Raw genomic sequence first — 24,125 nt, forward strand, 5'->3', positions numbered from 1 at the left:
AGAATAAAAAAGTCATAATTTGATGGAATTTTAACTTCCACTTTATGAATTAAGATTAGTATTGCCTCAAATAAATCATCAATTGTTATATATTTCTTTTAAAAAATCTCTCTAATAATTAATATTCATGTAGAATATATTTTAAATTTTATTAATTATTAAATAATAGAATTATTAATTATCCGACGTGGAACGAAGTTTGTTCTCTCAATTTTCTATTAATTATTAGAATTATTAATTTATAGAATATTAACTATTAGAGGGTCGACTGTATAAGTAATTTCTATTTTAAATTTAATACTAATTAATATGTAATTTAAAATTCTATTGTTATTATTAATAAAATATAATTAAAATATTTAATAAGTTCTTATTGTTTTTACCAAAGTTTATCGAAAGAAAAAATAATTAATTAAATTAAATAATTAAAATATAGATTAAATTTTTTCAAATTTATTTTAACTCTAGGGTCAAATTTACAGTTCGGCTACTTATCCTAATTTAATTAATTCGACTGGTTCAACTGTTGATCAACTGGTTTAACGTAAATTATACTGAAAAAATAAAATTTAAATATGGATTAAGATTTAACTAGTTCAATTACGGATTCAACCATATCAATCAGTGATTCAATTAGCGTTTCAATCTAGATCAACCGGTTCAACTGGCTGTTGTGTATTTTCTTCAGTCACTTATTGTTTTTCTTCTTTTTCGTCCCTTTTATTTTATTTTTTAATTCCACTTAATACGACATCTTTCAAATTAATCATTACATTTTTATTAATAATAATATTTTTTTTATTATTATTCTTATTTTATTTTTTTTGACTTTAGAACTAAGGTTGCCTATAATAAAGTTATAAAAAGCTTGCCTTAATATTTTTTAAGAGTAATGCATCAATTTTCCAAAAAAACTTTCTGATTATCTCATCCTTCAACTTGTTTTGGATAATTTTACACCACCGCCGTCCGTCTGCTAAATCATGATAGATACAGTTCCTAAAGACTGAACACTTCATAAAAATTCAATCTACGATGAATCTGCACACATTCAGGAAATTATATTCCTAAATAAGAATGAAAAGTTTGAATACTAAATAAAGAAATAGCAACATATACTTGTACATTTATCACACGAAATCTGATATAGACATCCGAAGATCGGTGGACGTTACGTCCGACATCAAACTAACATTTTTTTCATTTTCTTTGAGCGCAGGTCGCAGAGGGAATCTAGAAAACCAATCGCACCGCATCCATCGGGTCACACATGAACTCGACCAATCACAATGAAGTATACACAAGACTACTATAATGCACCTCGGATACCTATTTATCCATTTTCATCGTTCAATGCTTTGTACATTTACCTTTTGGCCAAACCTATGTAGAGGTCCCTGTACTTTACACTTATTTTTCTATAGGTCCTTATACTTCATTTTTGTATTATCTGATCCCTCTACTTACCTATTTTTAATTTTCAGGTCCTTTCTGAGTTTTTTCCAGACCCTCTACTTACAATTTTTATTTCCTCAAATCCCTCTACTTACAATTTTTGTTTTCTCCAGCCATACAAAAGGACCGAAAAAAACTCATAAAGGACCTGAAAATCAAAAATAGGTAAGTAGAGGGATCAAATAATACAAAAATGAAGTATAAGGACTTACGGAAAAAAATGTGTAAAGTACAGGGACCTTTATATGGGTTAAGCCTTACCTTTTCGAATATGAAACTAGTAGACGGCATGAAAATCTCTGGTAACCAGATACGGAAAAGATATTGCTTGTTGATCGACATATGATGCCAGGAGTCATAGGAAGCTTGGACTAACAACAACATCAACTCTTTGAATGAGCTCCAATAAGCTTCCAGCTTTTCTCTTGGCCCTATCGGTGCCATTTTCCGATAGTTCCTTCAGTGCTTCTTCTGCACCAGATTCCTTTGCTAACTTCAGCTGCTGCAAATCACCAGCCGATAGAGAGTACAGGACAGCTGCAGCATTCTCCCTGTTGCGTGGAGAACCTGTCCTGATGACTTCTATCAAAATAGGAATCGGCTCTGCCTGGCCGATTGCTATCTTCCCTTCTTGATGGCTTGCGAGAATCGCGAGAATTGCCAATGCTTCATCCACCATTCCACCTCCGGCATCCTTAAGTAACTGCATAAGAGATGGCACTATGCCAGCCCTTACTGCTCTCGCTTTATTTCCCTGATAAATCGAAAGGTTAAAGATCGCAGTGGCGGCATCTTTTTTACCTCTTGGAGTTCCCTGACGGAGCAAATCTATAAGCGCTGGGATAGCCCCAGCTGCTCCTATGGCAACCTTATTCTCATCTATAACAGATAAACTGAAAAGGGTTGCAGCTGCATTTTCTCTTGCCTCCGTACTTCCGTTTCTTAATACATCTACTATATCCGGTATCGCTCCTGCATTAACTATTGTTCCCTTGTTACTGTCGTTTATAGAAAGGTTTAGAAGCGCAGTAACAGCATGCTCTTGGGTGCGTGGATCTGTGGAGGATAAAAGCTCAACAAGGAGTGGAATTGCTCCTGCTTCAGCAATACATACCCTGTTATCTGCATTCCTCTTTGCCAGTAAACGAAGCTCTCCAGCAGCTGCTCTTTGTTGTTCCCGATCCCCGTTTGCCAATTTTTCCAATAATGCAACAATAGCAGCCTTATCACAGTCCGACACACTACTTCCAACTTTTTTGCTTCTGCAAGCCCCTTGTTGTTTAGGCAGCTCAACACCATTGCTTTCGCACCACAAAGAAATTAAACTCTTCAAAACATAGTTAGGTGTCAGCGCAGTGTGCAACAATGTCTGCTGAGTTTTGGGACATGTCTTGTGGCCTGCATCAAGCCACTTTTGGATGCACGATCTTTCATAAGTCTGCAAAATGAAGACAATATCTAAACAATAGTGCAACCAAAAAACTTGAAAAGATTAACCATGACAGCGACTTGTGATTATACCTGTCCAGTAGAAACAATCACGGGATCTTTCATTAGTTCAAGAGAAATGGGGCACCGGAAATCATCTGGGATGACAGGTGATCTGTGCTTAAACAAACCTTTGTCAGACTCAGAATTATCTGCATCAGGGTTTACCGTTTGAACATAGTCCTTCAACTTCTTCAGAATGGATGACATCTTCTCGAACAAGTCCCCTGGATCACCGCCACTAGAGATAACCAGCTCATGGAAAGCAAGAGACTCTTTCTTTAGATCATTAATAGTCTTTAGTTCCAGCTTTTCTGAAAGTCTCTTCAATATTGCAAGATCAGGGTCTTTTTCTCTCTGCGCTACGGCTAAATCAAGGTCTAGTTGTAAATCAAGGAACTCTGGTCTGGCCTTAGCCCTTCTAAGTTGAGAATGTACAAGCTCAATCTGGAAAAACGATAGCGATATCACGTCAATTGTCACCAATACAAGTTTACAAATCCATAATTATTCAAGTGATTAATCAGCAATATAATTCATCACAAGCTACCATCATTAAAAAGGAAGATACCAAAACCTCTCTGATAAACTTAACAAGAATATTCAGAAATAAAAAAATGGGGTTGCATGGAATACCTGTTCTCGAACTTCCTCCGATAAATCAAGTTTGTCATATGAAATCTCACATAATGCTGCTTCAATTTTTTCTGTAACCAGGCAAAACTCTTTTGCTATCTTTTCCCTTTGCAAGGCCTGCAGCCATTTAACAGTTAAAACAAATTGCGCTTTATTATGACGATCATGTGAAAAGATAGTTTTTATGGCAAACAATCATTGGAGAGTTTTGTAGAAACAGAAAAGACGGAAATAAGGTAATAGACAAAAAACAAAGGATATATTAAGGGGTGATGAAAAAGAACCAAGATAGCACTAACAAGAGCAATAATAGTATATAACTTCAATCGCTACCTAACAATACACTTGGAACCAATGTTGATACAATATCTTGATTAAACCATAGAGAAACCCTAGGTAACACGGACACGGACACAAGAAACAGGAACGGTGTTATTACTTATTTTAAAGTTTCCTATATAAAACATAAAGTTTCGTGTCTGGAACTCAAGTGTCCAAAAGATTACCAAAGCAGAACACATTGATTGAATGAAGTGTCTATGCTAATGGCAACTCGAATACTCCTAAAGAACAGTTTAGGATTAAGGGACCTGAAACATTCACACTCTTTGAAGGACAACACGAATCCAAACTGAAAAAACTCCTCCAATTTTCTCAGCAAACAAACAGAAGAATAAAAAAGCCATCAAACAAAAACCTCATATAAATTTAGCATCCACCAGACTCATAAATTTTTCACAATCCAATCTTAAGCCATACTTGCAATTTCCAATGCATTATCAACCAAAGAATCACAAACACACAAAATCCAGACATATTTACAACAACAAAAAAATATTCATGATAATGATATAATAAAAATATAATTACCTGATACACCTTGCTTCCTTGACTGAGTGGTTTAAGAAGCTGAATTGCAGAATCCAAAGCAGTTCTAAACAACAAAAACCCTTTAATCCCATCTTTGCCAATCTCTTCATTACTATCTCTCAATTCCTCAAACAAAGGACTCAAAAGCTTAATCCTCCGTACCAAATTTCCATGCATTTTCTTGCATATATTTTTACATTCAGGTAAAAAACAGATCTCCTTCACTGACTCAATGAGTCCACTCATCAACTCAGATTTTTTATTTTTATCCTCCTCCATTATAACAATATTGACTAGCTAAACGATAAAAACAATCCAAACGAGTTATGACTCAAACAGTATAAACGCTCACTAGTATTCTGTCAAGGTCGTGGGTTCTATTCAATTCTTTTCAGAAGCGCTCCCGCTACCCGATTATCAAAAAAAAAACTTTAAATTCACTATCTTTTCATATAAATTCACCTGATCCAACCATAATTTCCATCTGGGTACTTATAAATTACCAGATAAAATCAAATTACAAGAAGAAAAACACTAAAAAATCGAATTTTTTTAGGATTTATCTGATTTTGTTAGCAAATAAACAAATGGAGAATTGGATATAAATAGCAGCAGGGTGGATTCAGTTTTGAACCCAATCTATAAAACAAACTTTTCAATTAGAAACAAACTGAGATTGATTTTGGAAAAAGCTTACAGATTGACAGGGAAGACTTTTTCGTTGGTTGCTTGGTGTGCTCGTGAGAGAGAGAAGGAACGGTTTATTAACAGAAAATTAAAAACAGATAGAGAATGTTAAAAAAAATATCGGGATTAAAGATAATGAGATTAACTGGTCACTTTTTTTTTATAAAATAAAATATAATTATTAATTAAAAATTATTAAAATAATTTTAAAGTTACAGTACTAATTAAATAATATACTAATATTATATCAAGATGATTATTTAAAGTTGGAGTACTAATTAAAATAAACTAATAATATTATATTAAGATAATTGTTTAGTGTTAGAATACTATTTAAAATAAAATGCTTATAATATTATGTTAAAATAATTATTTATTAAATAAAATAAACTATTTTAAATATTTTTAAGTTTTTTTATTTAATTTTTTAAAATTTTAATTAATATAAATTAGTTCTAATATTATCCATTTTTTTCATATTATAAATAAAATAAGTTTTTTTTAATTAATTATTATTTTAATTATTATTTAATATTACATATTTTAATATATTTAGTAATTATTTATTAACATCATAATCTATTTCATTAATAATAAATGTTGTTATTATTATCTGACGAATCACACTACTAGTAAAACACACTTCTTCTAGTTTATAATATTTATGACATTTGAGAATTTATTTTGATTCATAATACTTATCACATCAGAATTTTAAAAAGTATTAATTGCGATTTTTTTAAATTTATTTTTAATAAATTAATAACATAATTCAGTCAAACATAAAAATAGTGGTAATTGATATGATAATTTAGTAAAATTATACTACAAATCAAGATATATTTATTAATAATCTTTAATCTATGTGACATAGTTAAATGCGACAAATATTATAAACCGAAAGAAGTATAAAATAATATTAATTATTAGAATTTTTTTTTTCTGTTGAAAAAAGATGTAAATGAAATATAGAGGACAAAATGAGATTATTTCATATCCAATTAGTTTGGTCGTATTATGACAATTTTGAGATTATTTGTTACCCAATGAATGTTTTGGACTTTTACATGCATTGTCTTTTTTCTATGTTAATAATAACATAGTAGTATTTGTGTTAAGAATTACTACTATATTTTATATGAACTTGGTCAGAATTTAATTTAATATTGTAATTTAATTAAAAAAGACCAGATCAATGTAGCATGAGTTGTCAATTTCCTTCGTTTATTCTTATTTATTTTCTATCTATATAACTTTTTTTATATGAAATATTGTCCCACATTTACTATTTGATGTAAAAACTTCTGCCCATCTTTTAAAAAAATTATGGTTTCGCCTTTACTCACAATCACCCTTCCTCTACTAAATTTAATGTCCATTGGCTGGAGCATGAGCAGATTGATTATTGACTCTACTTGCAAAAAGAAAATTAGATAATCAAAGTATTCCACTACACTACTTTTAAAGGAGCACGGTCAAAGCAATAGAAATTAGACCTAAGACAACTTTGAATAAAAGAACTTCAATCATTTTAATTTGGGTTAAATGCAAATTCATACACCAACTTTGACCTAATTTGCAATTACAACATAAACTTTAAAACTTGGCAATGTCAGTAACCAACTTTACACTTTTGGCAAATCGATACACCAAACTCAAAAAACACTAACGTGGACATTGTAATAAAACGCCATTTGTCGATTTATGATTGGTCGGTGTACCAATTTGCCAAGAAATTAAAGTTGGTTACCGACATTGCCAAATTTAAAAGTTTATGTTGTAATTGCAAATTAGGTCAAGTTGGTGTATGAATTTGCATTTAACCCTTTTAATTTATTTTCCGACAAAAAAATTTATTTCAATTTATTTGAGTGCTTTTCTTGTTGTGGAATAAGAAGCTTGAGCAAGATTTAAGCACAACGAAATCAAAATTGCGACACTGGGAAAGCAAATTGTAATATATGTGAAATGAATGCCTTTAAAAACGACGAAAACCACATCATAAATATAAAAAATTAGTGTTAATTTTAACATTTTTAGAAAAGTTGGAGAGCCATGGTCGTTCCATGCCCTGTCACTGCCATATAAAGGATGACATTCACTTCACTCTTTTGTGATATTCTGAACAAAAAAAATATTTGCTTCAGAAAACGTAACTTTTTAGCCCCTCATATCGGAAAATAACACCCAATCCCATGAAACTATTTCGTTGCCGATGGAGGTATCTGAATTAATCTTTAGGGAGTTTGAGGAATTGAAGAAGGAGCAGTTTTACTAATCACATGAGAACCAATTTACACACAATGCATAATTTGTATCTCTAACACAATATATTACTTCTCTAGGATGTTTTCTGTAAGATTGCAGTTGCTTCATTTGCAAGTCTTGCAGCACAAGCTGTATTATATGCACATGCTGCATTGGATTCTATACCTTAGCATTGGATTCTTCTCTCTTCCAGCTTAGCATTCAAGCCAGCTCATCAACTCACACTTTCAGTGTGACTTCAGCTTCTTAGCTCGTGATTGGTTGAGTTTGTTAATGAGCAATTATTACTAGTGTAGTATAAATAGAGAGAGTATTTTGCTTAAGCTATTTCTTCAGCTTGTAAATTCTTTTTGATTTAATAAAGATAAAGTTTTTGCTCTCATTTGGTTTGTAATATGGTATCAAAGCAGTAATTGCTCTTATTGTTCTTCGTCTTCTCCATTGATTTTTCCTATGGTTTTCAAGCTTTTAAGCCTCAACAATGGCAACTTTTCATGTGAGACCTGAAGATTCAATGTCCAGTCCATACTTTGTTCATCCTGGTGAGAATCCCTCACTTGTTTTGGTTTCTACTCTGCTAAATGGTAGTAATTACCATTCCTGGTACAAATCAATGCGAATGGCATTGATTTCTAAAAATAAGTACAAATTTATTGATGGATCTATTCATGTACCAGTTGTTGATGACATAAATTTTTCTGTTTGGGAACGATGTAATACACTCGTTATGTCTTGGATTTACAGAGCTTTGAATCAAACCATAGCTGATAGTGTTGCTTGTCTTGATAGTGCTTTAGATATTTGGATTGATTTGAAAGAGATTTTTTCACAAGGGGATTCTTGTAGAATTGGTGATTTACAAGAAGAAATTTATAGTTTTAAACAAAATAACATGTCTGTGACTGAGTACTTCACACATCTTAAAACTCTTTGGAATGAGTTGCATAGTTTAAAATCAATTCCAGTTTGTTTCTGTGAGCCTAAATGTCCCTTTGGAATTGTTAATTCCATCAAAGTAACCCATTCCAATGATGAATTAATAAAATTTCTCAAAGATCTCAATGATAATTTCTCAAATATTAGAACTCAGATTATCATGAGAGAGCCTTTACCTGCCATAAACAAAGTTTTTTCCATGGTCATACAATTTGGGAGACAATTGGCTGGATTAAACAAACCTGTTGTAGATTCAAGCATTTTCATGGCAAAGGGAATGCATGATTCTGAGTTTGAACCAGAATATGAGTCTAATGTGTGTTATGCTAGAGGAAGAGGCATGAATAATTTCAGAGGAGCTTATAAGAGAGGAGGTTATACTTCATACTCAAACATGAAGCAGAAGCTTTGCTCTCATTGTGGGAATTCTGAACATACTGTTAATTTTTGTTACAGGAAACATGGATTTCCTCCTGGTTTTCAGTCTGCTTTTCAGTCCAGAAATAAACCAGAAACTTCCTATGCTAATCAAGTTGAGTACTCAGAACAAGATTATCAAGACTTTGATGATGAAAGGTCAATGTCACAGATTCTCAGTCACAAAAGAAGTCTTTAAGAAGAATATACATGCAGAACAGACTTTAGCTCCTAATTTGCAGGCTGGGCAAATTTTTCCCTTCACATCAGAGCAGTACTAAAAGCTAAAGGCATTGATACAGCCTAATTTGACTGAAGCAGGGACTTCTCAAGTGGATTCTTTAACTGCAACTTTTAAACCACAGGTGAGTAATCAAGGTATTGTGCATACTTGTTTATTATCTGCAAATTCATATGAAAATATATGGATCTTGGACACTGGTGCCACATATCATATTATTTGCAGAAGTGAGTATTTTACTCACTCAAAACCAGTCAACAATGTAAGTGTGAAGTTGCCAAATGGATCTCTGATTCCAGTCTCTCATATTGGTTTTGTGCAACTAAGTACTGATCTCATACTGCAGAATGTGTTATTTGTGCCTGTGTTTAATTTCAATCTCATTTTTTTAGTAAGTTGACTGATGATGATGCCAACTTCTCTATCGTGATTCCTGTTTCATTCAGGACATGGTCACTTGGAAGAAAATTGGCTCAGCTAAAAAGAAGGATGGATTGTATCTATTCACACATGTGAATTCAGTTTTATCTAGTTATAATTCTGCTGTTTCTAAGACAGAATCAAATAAAGATATGGATATTTGGCATTATAGATTACGCCATTTATCACATAACAGGATCAAACTTGTTCAACAAATTGATTCTTCAATAAAATCTTCTTTAAATCTTGTATGTGATGTGTCACATTTTGTTAAACAAAAGAGGTTATCTTATCCTCTAAGCTCCACAGTCACTGCTGCTGTTTTTGACTTGATACTTGTGGACATATGGTTCCTATGTCAGTTGCTTCTATAGATGATCACAAGTATTTCTTGACCATAGTTGATGACCATTCAAGATATACTTGGCTGTTTCTTATGAAAGAGAAAATCAGAAACCAGAGGGCATTTACAAAGTTTCATTAATTTGGTTCAGACTCAGTTTTTAAACACTGTTAAAGTTATGAGATTAGACAATGGAGCAAAATTTAATGATCCTCAATTCGATAAGAATCATGGAATGCTACATCAAACAAGTTGTACATAAACTCTAGAGAAGAATAGTACTGTTGAGAGAAAGCATTAACATATCCTCAATGTTGCAAGAGCAATCGGGTTTCAATCCTCCTTGTCTTTACATTTTGAAGTTATTGTGTGCTGCATGCTGCTTATTTGATAAATAGGATTCCCTCTCCTATTATTAATAATAAGACACCATATCACATTTTATATAGTAAATCTCCTACCTTAAGTCACCTAAAGGTATTTGGATGCTTAAGTTTTGCCAGTACATATAGTCCTTATAGGACAAAATTTGACAGCAGAGCCATCAAGTGCATTTTCTTGGCTTTCCACCAAATACAAAGGGTTTTATCCATTGTTGCTTGACCACTAAAATGATCTTTGTCTCTAGATATGTTATATTCTATGAAACTTTCTTTCCTTATTCTGCAAAATCTATTCCTCATGAAACATATTCCTCTTTTTCTTATGATATTTGTCATCCATTCCTGATCTACCTCCTTCTAATAGTACAGCCACTTCTTCACATTCTACCTCTCCAATTCCTTGGAGATCACCATCACCATCTCTATTACCATCATCATCTAATCCCTTATTTTTTGAGCAAGATTTTTCTCCTCTTAGAAAATCAACCAGGATTACCTCTCTTCCTTCTTTTTTAAAAGATTACCAGTATAATTTTACCTTCTTCTCTTCTATAAGACACTACTTCTCCACATCACATCTTTTCTGTAATTTCTTATATCAATATTTCAGATCATCATAAAGCCTATCTGTTTAATATTGACACTATCAAAGAACCTAGAACATACAATAAGGCCATTAAACATAATTGCTGGAAGAATGCCATGTCTGCAGAGCTCACTGCTCTCTCACAGAACCAAACCTAGCAATTGACTCCTTTACCTGCTGACAAGAAAGCAACTGGTTGTAAATGGGTTCACAAAGTCAAATACAACTCTGATGTTGGTATAGAAAGATGTAAAGCTAGGTTGGTGGCCGAGGGTTACACACGACAGGAAGGTTTGGACTATTTAGCAACTTTCAGTCCTGTTGCAAAAATGCCAACTATAAGAACACTTTTGTCTATTTCATCAGTTCATAATTGGCATCTCCATCAATTGGATATTAACAATGCCTTCTTGTATGGTGACTTAGATAAAGATGTCTACATGCAGTTACCACCTGATTTTGAATCTCCTAATTCTTCTTTGGTGTCCAAGCTACATAAGACTCTCTCAGGCTTAAAACAGGCCAGTAGAAAATGGCATGCTAAATTCATTGGGGCTCTCATTTCTCAAGGGTTCAAGCCTGCTTCTTCAGATCCTTCTCTTCTCATCAAGCATACTGATTCCTCCTTCATCATTTTGCTCATATATGTTGATGATGTGATTCTGGCTAGCAATTCTATTGCAGACATCAACTCTATCAAGGATTTTCTCCATGCACAATTCAGTATCAAAGATTTAGGTGTTTTGAAATACTTTCTTGGCTTAAAAGTGGCTCATTCTTCTTCTGGTCTTAATCTTTCTCAAAGAAAGTATGCAATTGATTTGCTGACATACACTGGTTTTTTGGATTCAAAACCAATTCCAACACCTATGATTACATCCAAGAGATTTTTTAAAGGATGACCAGGATTTGTTAGCTGACAATTCAGAGTACAGAAAGTTAGTTGGCAAGCTTATTTATCTCTGTTCAACTAGACTAGACATTTTCTTTTGATGTGCAACAACTCTCACAATTCCTGGACTGTCCTACTAATGCTCATCTAGTAGGTGTTCACAAAGTTCTCAGATACATTAAAGGCTCTCATGGCAAAGGTCTTTTCTTCCCCAGATCTTCTTCTTTGCAGCTTAAAGGTTTTTCTAATGCAGACTGGGCCATTTGTCCTGATACTAGAAGGTCTATTTTTGGTTCCTGCATATTTCTGGGCAACTCATTGATCTCTTGGAGATCTAAAAAGCAAACCACTGTCGTCAGGTCTAGTTCTGAGGCAGAATATAGATCTCTTGCTGTTTTAACATGTGAGATTCAATGGTTAATCTATCTTTTGTCTAATCTTCATCAAAATTGTGCTTTGCATGTTCAACTTTAATGTGACAGCAACTCAACAATCCAACTTGCTCACAATTCAGTATTTCGTGAGAGATCCAAGCATATAGAGATAGATTGTCATATAGTCAAAGAAAAAATCAATACTGGTGTCATTCATCTTCTTCCAGTCACTTCTGCTGCTCAACTTGCTGACTGTTTCACAGATGCTTTATCTCCTGGGATGTTTTCTGCTAATATTGCCAAGCTGGGAGTTCTTGACATATACTCTCTAGCTTGAGAAGGGGGGGGGGGGGGGGGTAACACAATATATTACTTCTCTGGGATGTTTTCTGCTAAGATTGCAGTTGTCCATTTGCAAGTATGCACACGCTGCATTAGATTCTATACCTCAGCATTGGATTCTTCTCTCTTTCCAGCTCAGCATTCAAGCCAACTCATCAACTCACACTTTCATTGTGACTTAAGCTTCTTAACTCGTGATTGGTTGAGTTTGTTAATGAGCGGTTACTACTAATGTAGTATAAGTAGAGAGTGTTTTACTTAAGCTATTTCTTAATCTTGTAAATTCTTTTTGATTCAATAAAGATAAAAGTTTTTGCTCTTATTTGGTTTGTAATAATCTCCATGCAGAGCTCATACCCTCAAACATTAGTAAGTTACTATATTAATTTACTTAAAAAAGTATAACTTATTTGTATTATTTATATCTTCTTACAAATAAGTTTTAGAATAGTTGTAATTTTGTAAATATTTACTAATTTTTCGGTATTTATAATTTTTTCTCTAGAAATAATACATTTTAATTTGATTGGGTTCATAGATAAAATTTAATACCCAATTTTAAGAAGTCTGTTTCAAACTGAACACTAGCAGAAGATGTACTAAAAACTCAATAATCAAATCGAACATAATAAATTTTTGCTTGGCTCATTTTAGAAATTATATTCATATTGTTATTAAAAATTTCAGTTTAAAAACTAACTGAAATGATCAAATACGCATTCCTAAAAATTATTAATATTTTTAAAATATTTTGCATTTAAATTTGATGTCTAAAATACCTACTAAAATAGTCAAAAGTGTCAATTTTGGAATTGTAATAAACAACGTGAACTAAGTATAATCTCTCATCCATTTCTCAAAGTCAATTTTTGCATGTTATAAAAATTGTAATTTGTAGCCCAAAGTTTAGAAAATCACTAATATTGAACAATTGTTTTAACATTATTTTCAAAAAAATATGAGAATAAGTTACGTTTTTAAGTTTTAACTTGAAACAAAATGGTTTATAAGTGTAGCAAGCTTATTTTTGAAGCTATTTAATACTTGAGTTGATAAAATACATTTAGAAGGTTAGTTTTTGAATATAACTATATAGTTTTATTTGTTTTTTGAAGATTGAAATATATTAAAGATATTTCAAAATATATTTTAATTGTTAACAAAATAACTAATAGTAAAAGACACCCTTATAAGTATAAACTTCATTACATCAAACTAAATTTTAATTATATTTTAATTTTTTTAAAAGAAGAGATTGGAGTAGACTAGATAAATAAAACTAATTTATTTATTTAATTCTAACAAAAATGATTATTTTTTATTCTTTTGGAATAGAGAGTATAGTTTCTTATTTCTTAAAAACAAATTTATGCATTTTCGTAATTGTTTGGGAAAAAATTAAAAAATAAAAACTGTGGTTAATGTCATATCATTCTGGTAAACCGGCTGGCTAGCTTTTGACGAAGCCGTAAAATGGTTGATGTGTCAATTTTGAATTGGCCAACTACGTTTGAATCCAGCAATCCGTCTAAGTATTGCTTTCAAACTTACCTGGATTTTAATGACTTTAATGGAAATTAATTGGACAAAGGTTGATTTTGCATCCTAAATTTTGTACCAAAGTTCTAAATGTTCGAAACTAATACTTCATATTCATTAAAATAAACAATTATACTATTTGATAATCAACAATGATAGTGATAAGATGTGATAGTGATGTTCCGAGGTATATTTGGTGCAGTTTTATTATGATATTTTATGAGGAACCATTAATTTATAGATTTGGTTCAACTCATGAAATTAAAAGAAAAATTAACGCAATTCACATGTATACCGCGGATAAAAAGTTGAACCGATCGGCTGATTGAATAAGAAACCGAGCGGTTGTCCAATTTGTTTATCCTAATAACCAAAAATTTGGCGGAACCAAATTGAATTGGTTGATCTGAACTGAATCGTCGTCTGAGCCGAAGATTGACCTAATTGAATCCACAATTTCCATGTCTAGAATATAATTTTCTAGATGTAATTTACTAAACAGTTAAACTGACGATTTAACCAAATTCACAAATAATAAGTGAGACTGCTTCAAATTATGATATAAAAGAAAATCATTCAACTATCTAAATTTCGATTTATTACTGTTATTTTGATTTTTTTTGCCAGAGTTAGATCTAATCTATGTTAGTTGTTAGATATGTTATGTTAAATCAACCTTAACTTGGTTGTGCTGAGACTCGAAACTACGATCTCAGGAATGCACATTGAAGACCTTAGCCATTTGGGCTAGGTCTCACTAGCATTATTATTTTGATTTAACCAATTTAAAAATTTGTAGAGTATTTTAGATGTAACAGTCAATCCGTTTTATCTGTCTTTCTTACAAGTTTGAATAATAACTTCAAACCATATTCTAAAAAACAACTCATAAAGTCATACAAAATCTATTATTTAATGTTGTTTATAAAAAAAATCGTTATTTTTCTTAAGAAAAACAATAATTTGACAAGAAATAGATATGACATCCAAAAGGTACTCCAAAAGGCTGAGTTGCAAAAGATGGTACACATGTTGACTTTAATTATGTGGTTCACCACTGGGTGTTGGCTGACTTGTAAAAGCAAGAAAAGCATTTGGGGGAGCCCTAATTGTTGATGTTGTTGGAGGAGCCCTAATTGTGGATGCTGTTGGAGGAGCAGTAGTTGTTGGTGCAATTGGATTAGCACTAGTTGTTGGTGTAGTTGGAGCCTTACAATAATTCTTGTTATGGCCAATTTGCTTACACTTGATGCAGGTGATGTTGCCACCTTTTCTGCCAATTCTTCCAGTAACAGGTAGCTTAGTAGTCTCATGCCTTGCTCCAACCCTCTTTTTCTTTGGTCTACAATATAGTGTCATAAAAGGAGGTGGCTCATTCTTTGCATAATCACTTAATCTCCAAGACTTCTGTCCTCTAACTAGATGCATAGGATTCTCATATGCCCTATTGAACATTATCATGTTATAACAATTGCAAATATACTCCATATGATTGACTTTGACATGGTATATTGCATAAATGGCAGGAGGGCATGGAATCCCACTAATATCCCACGCCCTACATGTACATTATTTTCTATCCATTGTAGCTGTGTGTTGGTCCTCTCCACAGCTAACTTCATACTCTGTATGTCCATTAAACAGAATGTCATATTCTGCACTGATCATTAGATTGGCCTCATACACTTCAATACAAACAGGTAAGAATGATGTATGCCATTTCTACTCACTTCCCTTATACTAGAAAAATCTTGTCATCACCTTCTTTCTGATTGCCTCCAACAGTGATAAGATTGGTTTCTCTCAGCAAGATAGGATCCATGAGTTGAAAGTCTCTGAGACATTATTGTCTATCATATCACTCTTGCACCTTGCACTGGTGCCTTACACCAGAAAACAAGATGATATCTGATCAAATCCTTGACTGTTAATTCCCCATGCTCTTTAGTCATATTATACAAGTTCTCTTTGAAATCTTTTTCATATGTTCTCCAGGCACATATCTAATTTTTTCCTTCAGCCAAGTCCCTCTCCAATCTTTGCTCCAGTTTGCATAGACATGTCTAGCACACCATCTGTGCTCTGGTGTATGGAGAGCCTTCTTTATAGCTGGTACAAGTCCCTTATGAACACAAACAAACATATTATCAAACACAAACAATACAGCTCATGGTTAAACTAATGAAAACATAGAATGGTTAAATGAATCAATCCTTTTGCATATCAGAAACAAGAGTGATTCCAATGCCATCTTTGAGATTTAGCATAATGATCAACCAATCCAAAACCATCTCCAATTTATCTTGTCTTCTACATCAACTACTGCCCATGCTATTAGAAACATGTGATAATTTCCATCTTTTCCAATAGCATAAAGAAGCTGCCCTTTACATCTACCCTTCAAGAAACACCTATCCATGCCAATAATAGGCCTACACCCATTCAACTAACCAATGTTGAAAGCATACAAATATTCTCCAAAATGCCCTTATTCCCTACATCAACTTGTATGGACAGAACTGTAGCTCACAAGCACTACCAGAGTTTGTCCTTTTCACCTCAGTTGTATATGCTTCAAGTTTTTCATACTCTGTCAGATAGTTGCCTACAAGCTGTGTCATCATCTTCCTTTTGCTCTTTTACACATGAAATAATTGACATTAACCTTAAGTTCCTCTTTTGCAAACTTTATCAGATCTTGAATCTTAGTTTCTGGATATTGTGTAAGCCTTCTCTCAAAATATTTGGCTAAGAAATTATAACTACACTTAGAATTTGGATAGACCCTCCCACATTGATGCTCATCAATGTAGGTTCTAACCATAAGCTTGTATTCAGGCTTATCCATACTAAGATAAAGCAAGAATGGACAATTTTTCTCACTAATAATCCTAAGTCTAGTGGCCTAATTCTTCTTAAATGTCAAAGGTTTTCCTAGGGCTACAACATACTTAGCCACTGCCTCCCTCATCTCTTTTGGACTTGAAATAGTTAAGCCCAATAAAAAGCTGGATATGGGCCTCTTTCTTTATAACTAGGATGCCTACTCTTCCTCCTCACTGCCTCATCTCTCTCACTATCACTAGAACTATGCTCATCGTAAGAACCTAGGTCCTCAGAAGCAAAGTACTCATTTTCATTATCATCAGATTGATCATCAGCTTCTTCCCCTTAATATTTTCCTCACCAACTTCTGCCCCAAATTATTTCCACTACTAGATTGTTCACCAACTTCTTCCCCTTCATTGTTTTCACTACTAAATTATTCACCAACTTCTGCCCCTTTATTATGTAACTCATCATCTAACTCATTATCTAACTTACTATCCATATCATCATCTAACTCATTTTCAGCGAAGGCTTCATTTTCAGGAAGGGGTTCATGCTCATGGATGTAAGATTATTATTATTATAATCTTATGTTAATGACCCATAATTAAATATATGGTCTAATATTACATAAACTAATATAATGGTTATTAGTTTTTAATGAATTGGACTATTGGGATAATTCCCTTGCCTCTACCTTTATTAAATTATATATCAAAGTTTGTGAGGTGGTTATTTAATCAAAGAAAAGAAAGTTAAAGATGAGTAATATTTTAAATATAACTTATCTTACAACTTTACGTTAAAAAAAAGTAATGTTTAAATTATAATAACTTCTCATGTAATTGAATATCAATTTGTATGTTTTAGTTTGTTTAAATGAAAAAGAAAAGAAACGAAAGAAACTTAAAACTACTATTAATAAAAGGAGAAGTTATGTTAATTTAAATATTTTCTCTCTATAAAAAGAGGAAGAAAAGAGAATAATCACAATCCAATTCAAAAGAAAAGAAAACCTTGTACTATTGAAAAAGGTTTACTAAAAGCAAAAGGTTAGAGGGAAAAACTATACACTTCAGGTGACATCAAGTAAGCCATGGATCAAGGTATGATTTATTTAATATTATTGTGTTATTAAATCTTAACCCTAATATAATTATGTTGATTTAATATTGTAATTGTTATTAAATGGGCAAATAATATATGTGTTTCTTATAATAGTTAGAAACATATTATTATTAAAGTACATTTATATATAAACTTACAATTGGTATCAGAGCCTATCAATTACAATTAAATTACATTAAGATTAGGGTTCATCAAAGAAAATTAAAAATTGTTTTAAACAATTTTGAATAAAATTAAAATATTCAAATTTCCGCATAATTATTTAAATTTTATTCTGATTTCTATTATATATATCAAGAAATGGTGATGACTGAATTGAGCTGTTTAATTGGCATATATTTTTGGATTTTGACTTGATCCTTTTAATAATTTATAGATTATTGAATTATAGATGTTTTGACAATTTATATATTTTGGTTTTAACTGTCATAAAAAAAATTGTTTAATCAAATATAAATGGATGATTTGATTAATTTAATATAAATTATAGTCACTAAAGTGATTAACTTATAAAACGTATTAAAACATGACATTATATTTAAGTAATAGTTATAGTTACCAAAGTGACTTAACTTTTAAAGGCTACTTAAATAATTTAAATATATTTCAATTATTTATGATCAAAGAATGACATAAAAAAAATTATAAAATAATTGAAATTATTAATTATAAATCTAGGAGGTTATCCAAAGATGAACCATTGATTATAATTAATAAAATGAAAGAAATTTATTAACATATTTAATAAATATGGATGTATATCCAAAGATAACATACATGTTTATTTGAATATATTTAATTATTTGTTAAAGTTATCCATATTTAATTATTATAATTTGATGTTATATATTAAGGATCACCCAAAGGTGAACTTAAATATATAGATTATTGCTATATGTTTGAATCCGATGAAAAGAACTCAAAATATTAAATAAGTGAAAATGTATTAATGTTTGCAGCTATGACCAACATTTTTGCTTTGGGAAATGGATTGATTGAATTCAACGGATTGAACTTTTCCGACTGGAACGAGCAGATTGAGTTCCAACTAGGCGTAATGGATTTAGACCTAGTTTTGGTTACTGATGAAAAGCCTGCTGTAGCCACTGAGGCTAGTTCTGAAACTGAAAAGTCTCTTTATGAGGCTTGGGAAAGATCAAACCGGTTGGCATGAACCTATTGAGAATGACAATGGCAGAAAATGTCAAGCCGTCGATTCCTAAGACAGATTGTACTAAGGATTTTATAAAGAAAATCAAAGAGTATTCACAATCAGACATTACTGATAAGTCTATTGTGGGAACACTGATGAGTGAGCTGACAACAAAGAAATTTGATTGGTCAAAACCAATTCATGATCATGTAACCTCAATGACCAACTTAGCCGCCAAACTTAAGGGAATGGAAATGGATGTGAGTGAATCTTTTCTCGTACAATTCATTATCAACTCTCTTCCTCCCGAATTTGGACAGTTCCAAGTAAACTATAACACACTTAAGGAGAAGTGGAACTTACAAGAAATTAAGGCCATGCTAATTCAGGAAGAAGGGAGATTAAGAAAATTGAAGGATCACACCATCCATCTTTCTGTTTATAATGAGGCTAGCAACAGCAAAGGAAAGCCAGGAAAGAAACAGAAAGGCAAGGGCAAGACTTCTCTAAAAGTGAGTGAGGGTCAAATCCAAAAAGAGAAGATTTGCTTCTTATGCAAGAAACCTGGACACTTCAAAAAGGATTGCCATAAACGAAAGGTATGGTTTGAAAAGAAAGGTAAATATTTTATTTTTGTATGCTTTGAATCAAATTTAATTGAAGTGCCCAATAATACTTGGTGGTTAGATTCTGGTGCCACTACTCATGTGTCACATATAATGCAGGGATTCCTTTCAATCCAGACTTTAAAAGGAACTGAGAAGTTCCTTTATATGGGCAACAGAATGAAGGCACGAATAGAAGGAATAGGGACATATAGATTGATTCTGGACAACGATTGTTGTCTAGATCTTGAAAAGTGTCTCTATGTTCCTAGATGTGCCAGGAATTTAATTTCTGTTTCAAAGTTGGATGAATGTAATTTTCATTTTAAGATTGGTAATGGTTGTTTTTCTATGTATAAACATCAGTGCTATTATGGTTGTGGTACATTAATGGATGGTTTATATCGTGTCAATCTTGATGTTAATTTTACTGAATCTTTATTTTATATTGATCATAATATTGGTAGTAAACGTAGTGCATATAATGAATATTCTGCTTTCTTGTGGCATCAAAGATTAGGTCACATATCTAGAGAAAGATTAATGAGGTTAATAAAAAGTGAAATTTTACCCCAACTAGATTTTAGTGATTGGGAAGTGTGTGTGGATTGTATTAAAGGTAAACAAACCAAACACATATCAAAGAATCCAACCACAAGAAGTACTAAACTGCTCGAGTTAATTCACACTGACATTTGTGGTCCATTTCATATTCCGTGTTGGGGCGGTGAAAAGTATTTTATTACCTTTATTGACGATTGTTCACGTTATTGTTATCTATATTTATTGCATGAAAAGTCCCAATCATTAGACATGTTAAAATTGTTTATTGATGAGGTTGAAAGGCAATTAGATAGAAAAGTTAAAGTTGTGAGGTCTGATAGAGGTGGTGAATATTATGGAAAATATGATGAAAGTGGACAATGTCTTGGTCCATTTGCAAAATTTCTTGAAAGTCGGGGTATTTGTGCACAGTACACAATGCCCGGTACACCACAACAAAATGGTGTAAGTGAAAGGCGGAATCGTACTCTTATGGATATGGTTAGTAGCATGATGAGTTATAGTAATGTGCCTTTATCTTTATGGATGCATGCATTAAAGACAGCAGTATATTTGCTTAATAGGGTTCCAAGTAAGGCAGTTCCAATAACACCTTATGAAATGTGGACAGGAAGGAAACCTAGCTTAAGGCATTTGCATGTATGGGGTTGTCAAGCAGAAGTGAGGATTTACAATCCTCATGAAAAGAAACTTGACGAAAGAACCATTAGTGGTTGTTTCATAGGATATCCAGAAAAGTCTAAAGGCTACATATTTTACTGTCCTAACCATACAACGAGAATAATTGAATCTGGTAATGCAATATTCATTGAGAATGGGGAGAATAGTGGGAGTGACAAACCACGAAAAGTGAATATTCAAGAGATTCAAATAGAACAGAATCCAACACTTGATATCTCTTCTAGAATTGTCGTTCCTTATGTTGTATCACAGTCACACAACATACAAGAACAACAAGAGAATATTCCAAACTCACCAGTAGAGAATGTTCTTAATGAACCAATTGACAATGTTGAAGTTGCAAATGAGGAGAATATACCACAAGAACGGGTATTGCGTAGGTCTGTGAGAGATAAAAGACCAGCAATTTCAAATGATTATGTGGTATATTCACTCGAACATGAATGCGACTTAAGCATTGATAAAGATCCAGTTTCATTTAAGGAAGCCATAGAATGTGAAAATTCTGAAAAGTGGTTAAGTGCTATGAAAGAAGAATTAAAATCAATGGATGACAATAAAGTCTGGGATTTGATTCAGTTGCCTAAAGGATCCAAGCAAGTTGGATGCAAATGGGTCTTTAAGACCAAAAGGGATTGTAAAGGCAATATTGATAAATATAAAGCCAGACTTGTCGCCAAAGGTTATACTCAGAAAAATGGCATTGACTACAAAGAGACTTTCTCTCCAGTATCAAAGAAAGACTCTTTAAGAATTGTTATGGCTTTGGTGGCTCATTATGATCTAGAGCTTCAATAAATGGATGTGAAAACCGCTTTTCTTAATGGTGACTTAGAAGAAGAAGTGTATATGGATCAACCTGAGGGTTTTCTCTCTTCGGGTCTTGAAGGTATGGTGTGTAAGTTAAAGAAGTCAATATATGGTTTGAAACAAGCTTCTAGACAATGGTATATTAAATTTAATGATACCATCTTGTCATACGGTTTTATAGAGAACACTGTTGATCGGTGTATCTATATCAAAGTTAGTGGGAGCAAGTTCATAATGTTAGTACTATATGTTGATGATATACTCTTAGCAGCCAATGACTTGGGTATGTTACATGATGTAAAGAAATACCTCTCTAGTAATTTTGAAATGAAAGATATGGGTGAGGCATCCTATGTGATTGGAATAGAAATATTTCGTGATAGATCACAAGGATTGTTGGGATTGTCTCAGAAAGGATACATAAAGAAAATATTAGAGAGATTTAGAATGGAAAGTTGCTCATCAACTAAAGTTCCAATTCAGAAAGGGGACAAATTTAGCGAAATGCAATGTCTAAAGAATGATTTGGAAAGAAAAGAAATGGATAAGATTCCTTATGCTTCAGTAGTCGGTAGTCTTATGTATGCTCAGACATGCACTAGACCAGACATTAGTTTTGCTGTTGGAATGTTAGGTCGCTATCAAAGTAATCCTGGTTTGGATCATTGGAAAGCGGCAAAGAAAGTACTTAGATATTTACAAGGCACTAAGGATCACATGCTCACATTTAGGCGATCAAATCACCTAGAAGTGATTGGATATTCGGATTCAGATTATGCTGGTTGTGTAGACACTAGAAAGTCTACATTTGGATATTTATTCCAACTAGCAGGAGGAACAATTTCATGGAAATGTGGAAAACAGTCTGTCATTGCTACTTCCACTATGGAGGCAGAATTCGTGGCATGTTTTGAGGCTACAATTCAAGCATTGTGGTTGTGGAACTTTATCTCAGGGTTAGGTATTGTCGACAGTATAGATAAACCGCTGAGAATGTTTTGTGATAATTCCGCAGCTGTCTTCTTTGCAAAGAATGATAGATATTCTAAAGGTGCTAAACACATGGATTTGAAATATCTATCGGTTAAAGAAGAGGTGCAAAAACATAGAGTGTCATTTGAGCACATAAGTACTGACCTAATGATAGCGGATCCGTTAACTAAGGGCTTGGCGCCCATAGTTCTTACAGGTCATGTAGAAAGGATGGGCATTATAGATAAGTCCTTGATAGCATGATTTCAATATACATGTACCCGTGAATCTTTGCTTGAATATTTTATTTGACACTTATGAATTCAATTAATGTTGTTTTTGCAAATAATTTACTATGTCATTAGTATTGTTATGTACATGAAAAGTTTTAAATATGACATATAAAGGTTGAAGATTATGAAATACTTCAAATAATGTTAATATAAAATTATATGAATGAAACAACTTGTGATACATGGAAGGAATCTTGTCGATCAAATGATTTGTGACCGCCATGATTCAATTGTTTAGATTCATTTAATGTTGGTGATTGTGATAATTTTAACGAAAGGAGCGCGCTTATAGTTATGGTTAAAATGCTGAAATCATCTTATGGGTCAAGTGGGAGAATGTAAGTTTATTATTATTATTATAATCTTATGTTAATGACCCATAATTAAATATATGGTCTAATATTACATAAACTAATATAATGGTTATTAGTTTTTAATGAATTGGACTATTGGGATAATTCCCTTACCTCTACCTTTATTAAATTATATATCAAATTTTGTGAGGTGGTTATTTAATCAAAGAAAAGAAAGTTAAAGATGAGTAATATTTTAAATATAACTTATCTTACAACTTTACGTTAAAGAAAAAGTAATGTTTAAATTATAATAACTTCTCATGTAATTGAATATCAATTTGTATGTTTTAGTTTGTTTAAATGAAAAAGAAAAGAAACGAAAGAAATTTAAAACTACTAGTAATTAAAAGGAGAAATTATGTTAATTTAAATATTTTCTCTCTATAAAAAGAAGAAGAAAAGAGAATAATCACAATCCAATTCAAAAAAAAAAAAACTTTGTACCATTGAAAAAGGTTTACTAAAATCAAAAGGTTAGAGGGAAAAACTATACACTTCAGGTGACATCAAGTAAGCCATGGATCAAGGTATGATTTATTTAATATTATTGTGTTATTAAATCTTAACCCTAATATAATTATGTTGATTTAATATTGTAATTGTGATTAAATGGGCAAATAATATATGTGTTTCTTATAATAATTAGAAACATATTATTGTTAAAGTACATTTATATATAAACTTACAATGGAAAGCAGGGGGTTCATTCTCAAAACTAAAGTCATGCTCAATTGGGACAAGGGAATCATGCTCATGGAAAGTAGGGGGTTCATTCTCAACATTAAGGTCATGCTGAACAGGGGGTACATTCTTAATATGGGCAGAGGAAACATGTTCAATAGGGATAGGGGAATCAT

At 32.2% G+C, this 24,125-nt stretch overlaps 1 protein-coding gene across 1 annotated transcript; it reads right to left on the reverse strand.

The window, feature by feature from the left end:
* Nucleotides 1-996: 996 nt before the first annotated feature.
* On the reverse strand, nt 997-5,236 carry LOC126661251 (U-box domain-containing protein 14). The gene is made up of 5 exons (XM_050355078.2): nt 4,450-5,236; nt 3,580-3,696; nt 2,977-3,390; nt 1,717-2,893; nt 997-1,370 (listed from the first exon to the last, which is right to left on the reverse strand). Exons 1-4 carry the CDS (start codon nt 4,726-4,728, stop codon nt 1,811-1,813), a joined length of 1,893 nt encoding a protein of 630 aa, XP_050211035.1. The 5' UTR covers nt 4,729-5,236; the 3' UTR covers nt 997-1,370; nt 1,717-1,810.
* Nucleotides 5,237-24,125: the final 18,889 nt, after the last annotated feature.

Source organism: Mercurialis annua, linkage group LG8 (assembly GCF_937616625.2).
Source record: "Mercurialis annua linkage group LG8, ddMerAnnu1.2, whole genome shotgun sequence".
Classification (NCBI taxonomy): Eukaryota; Viridiplantae; Streptophyta; class Magnoliopsida; order Malpighiales; family Euphorbiaceae; genus Mercurialis; species Mercurialis annua.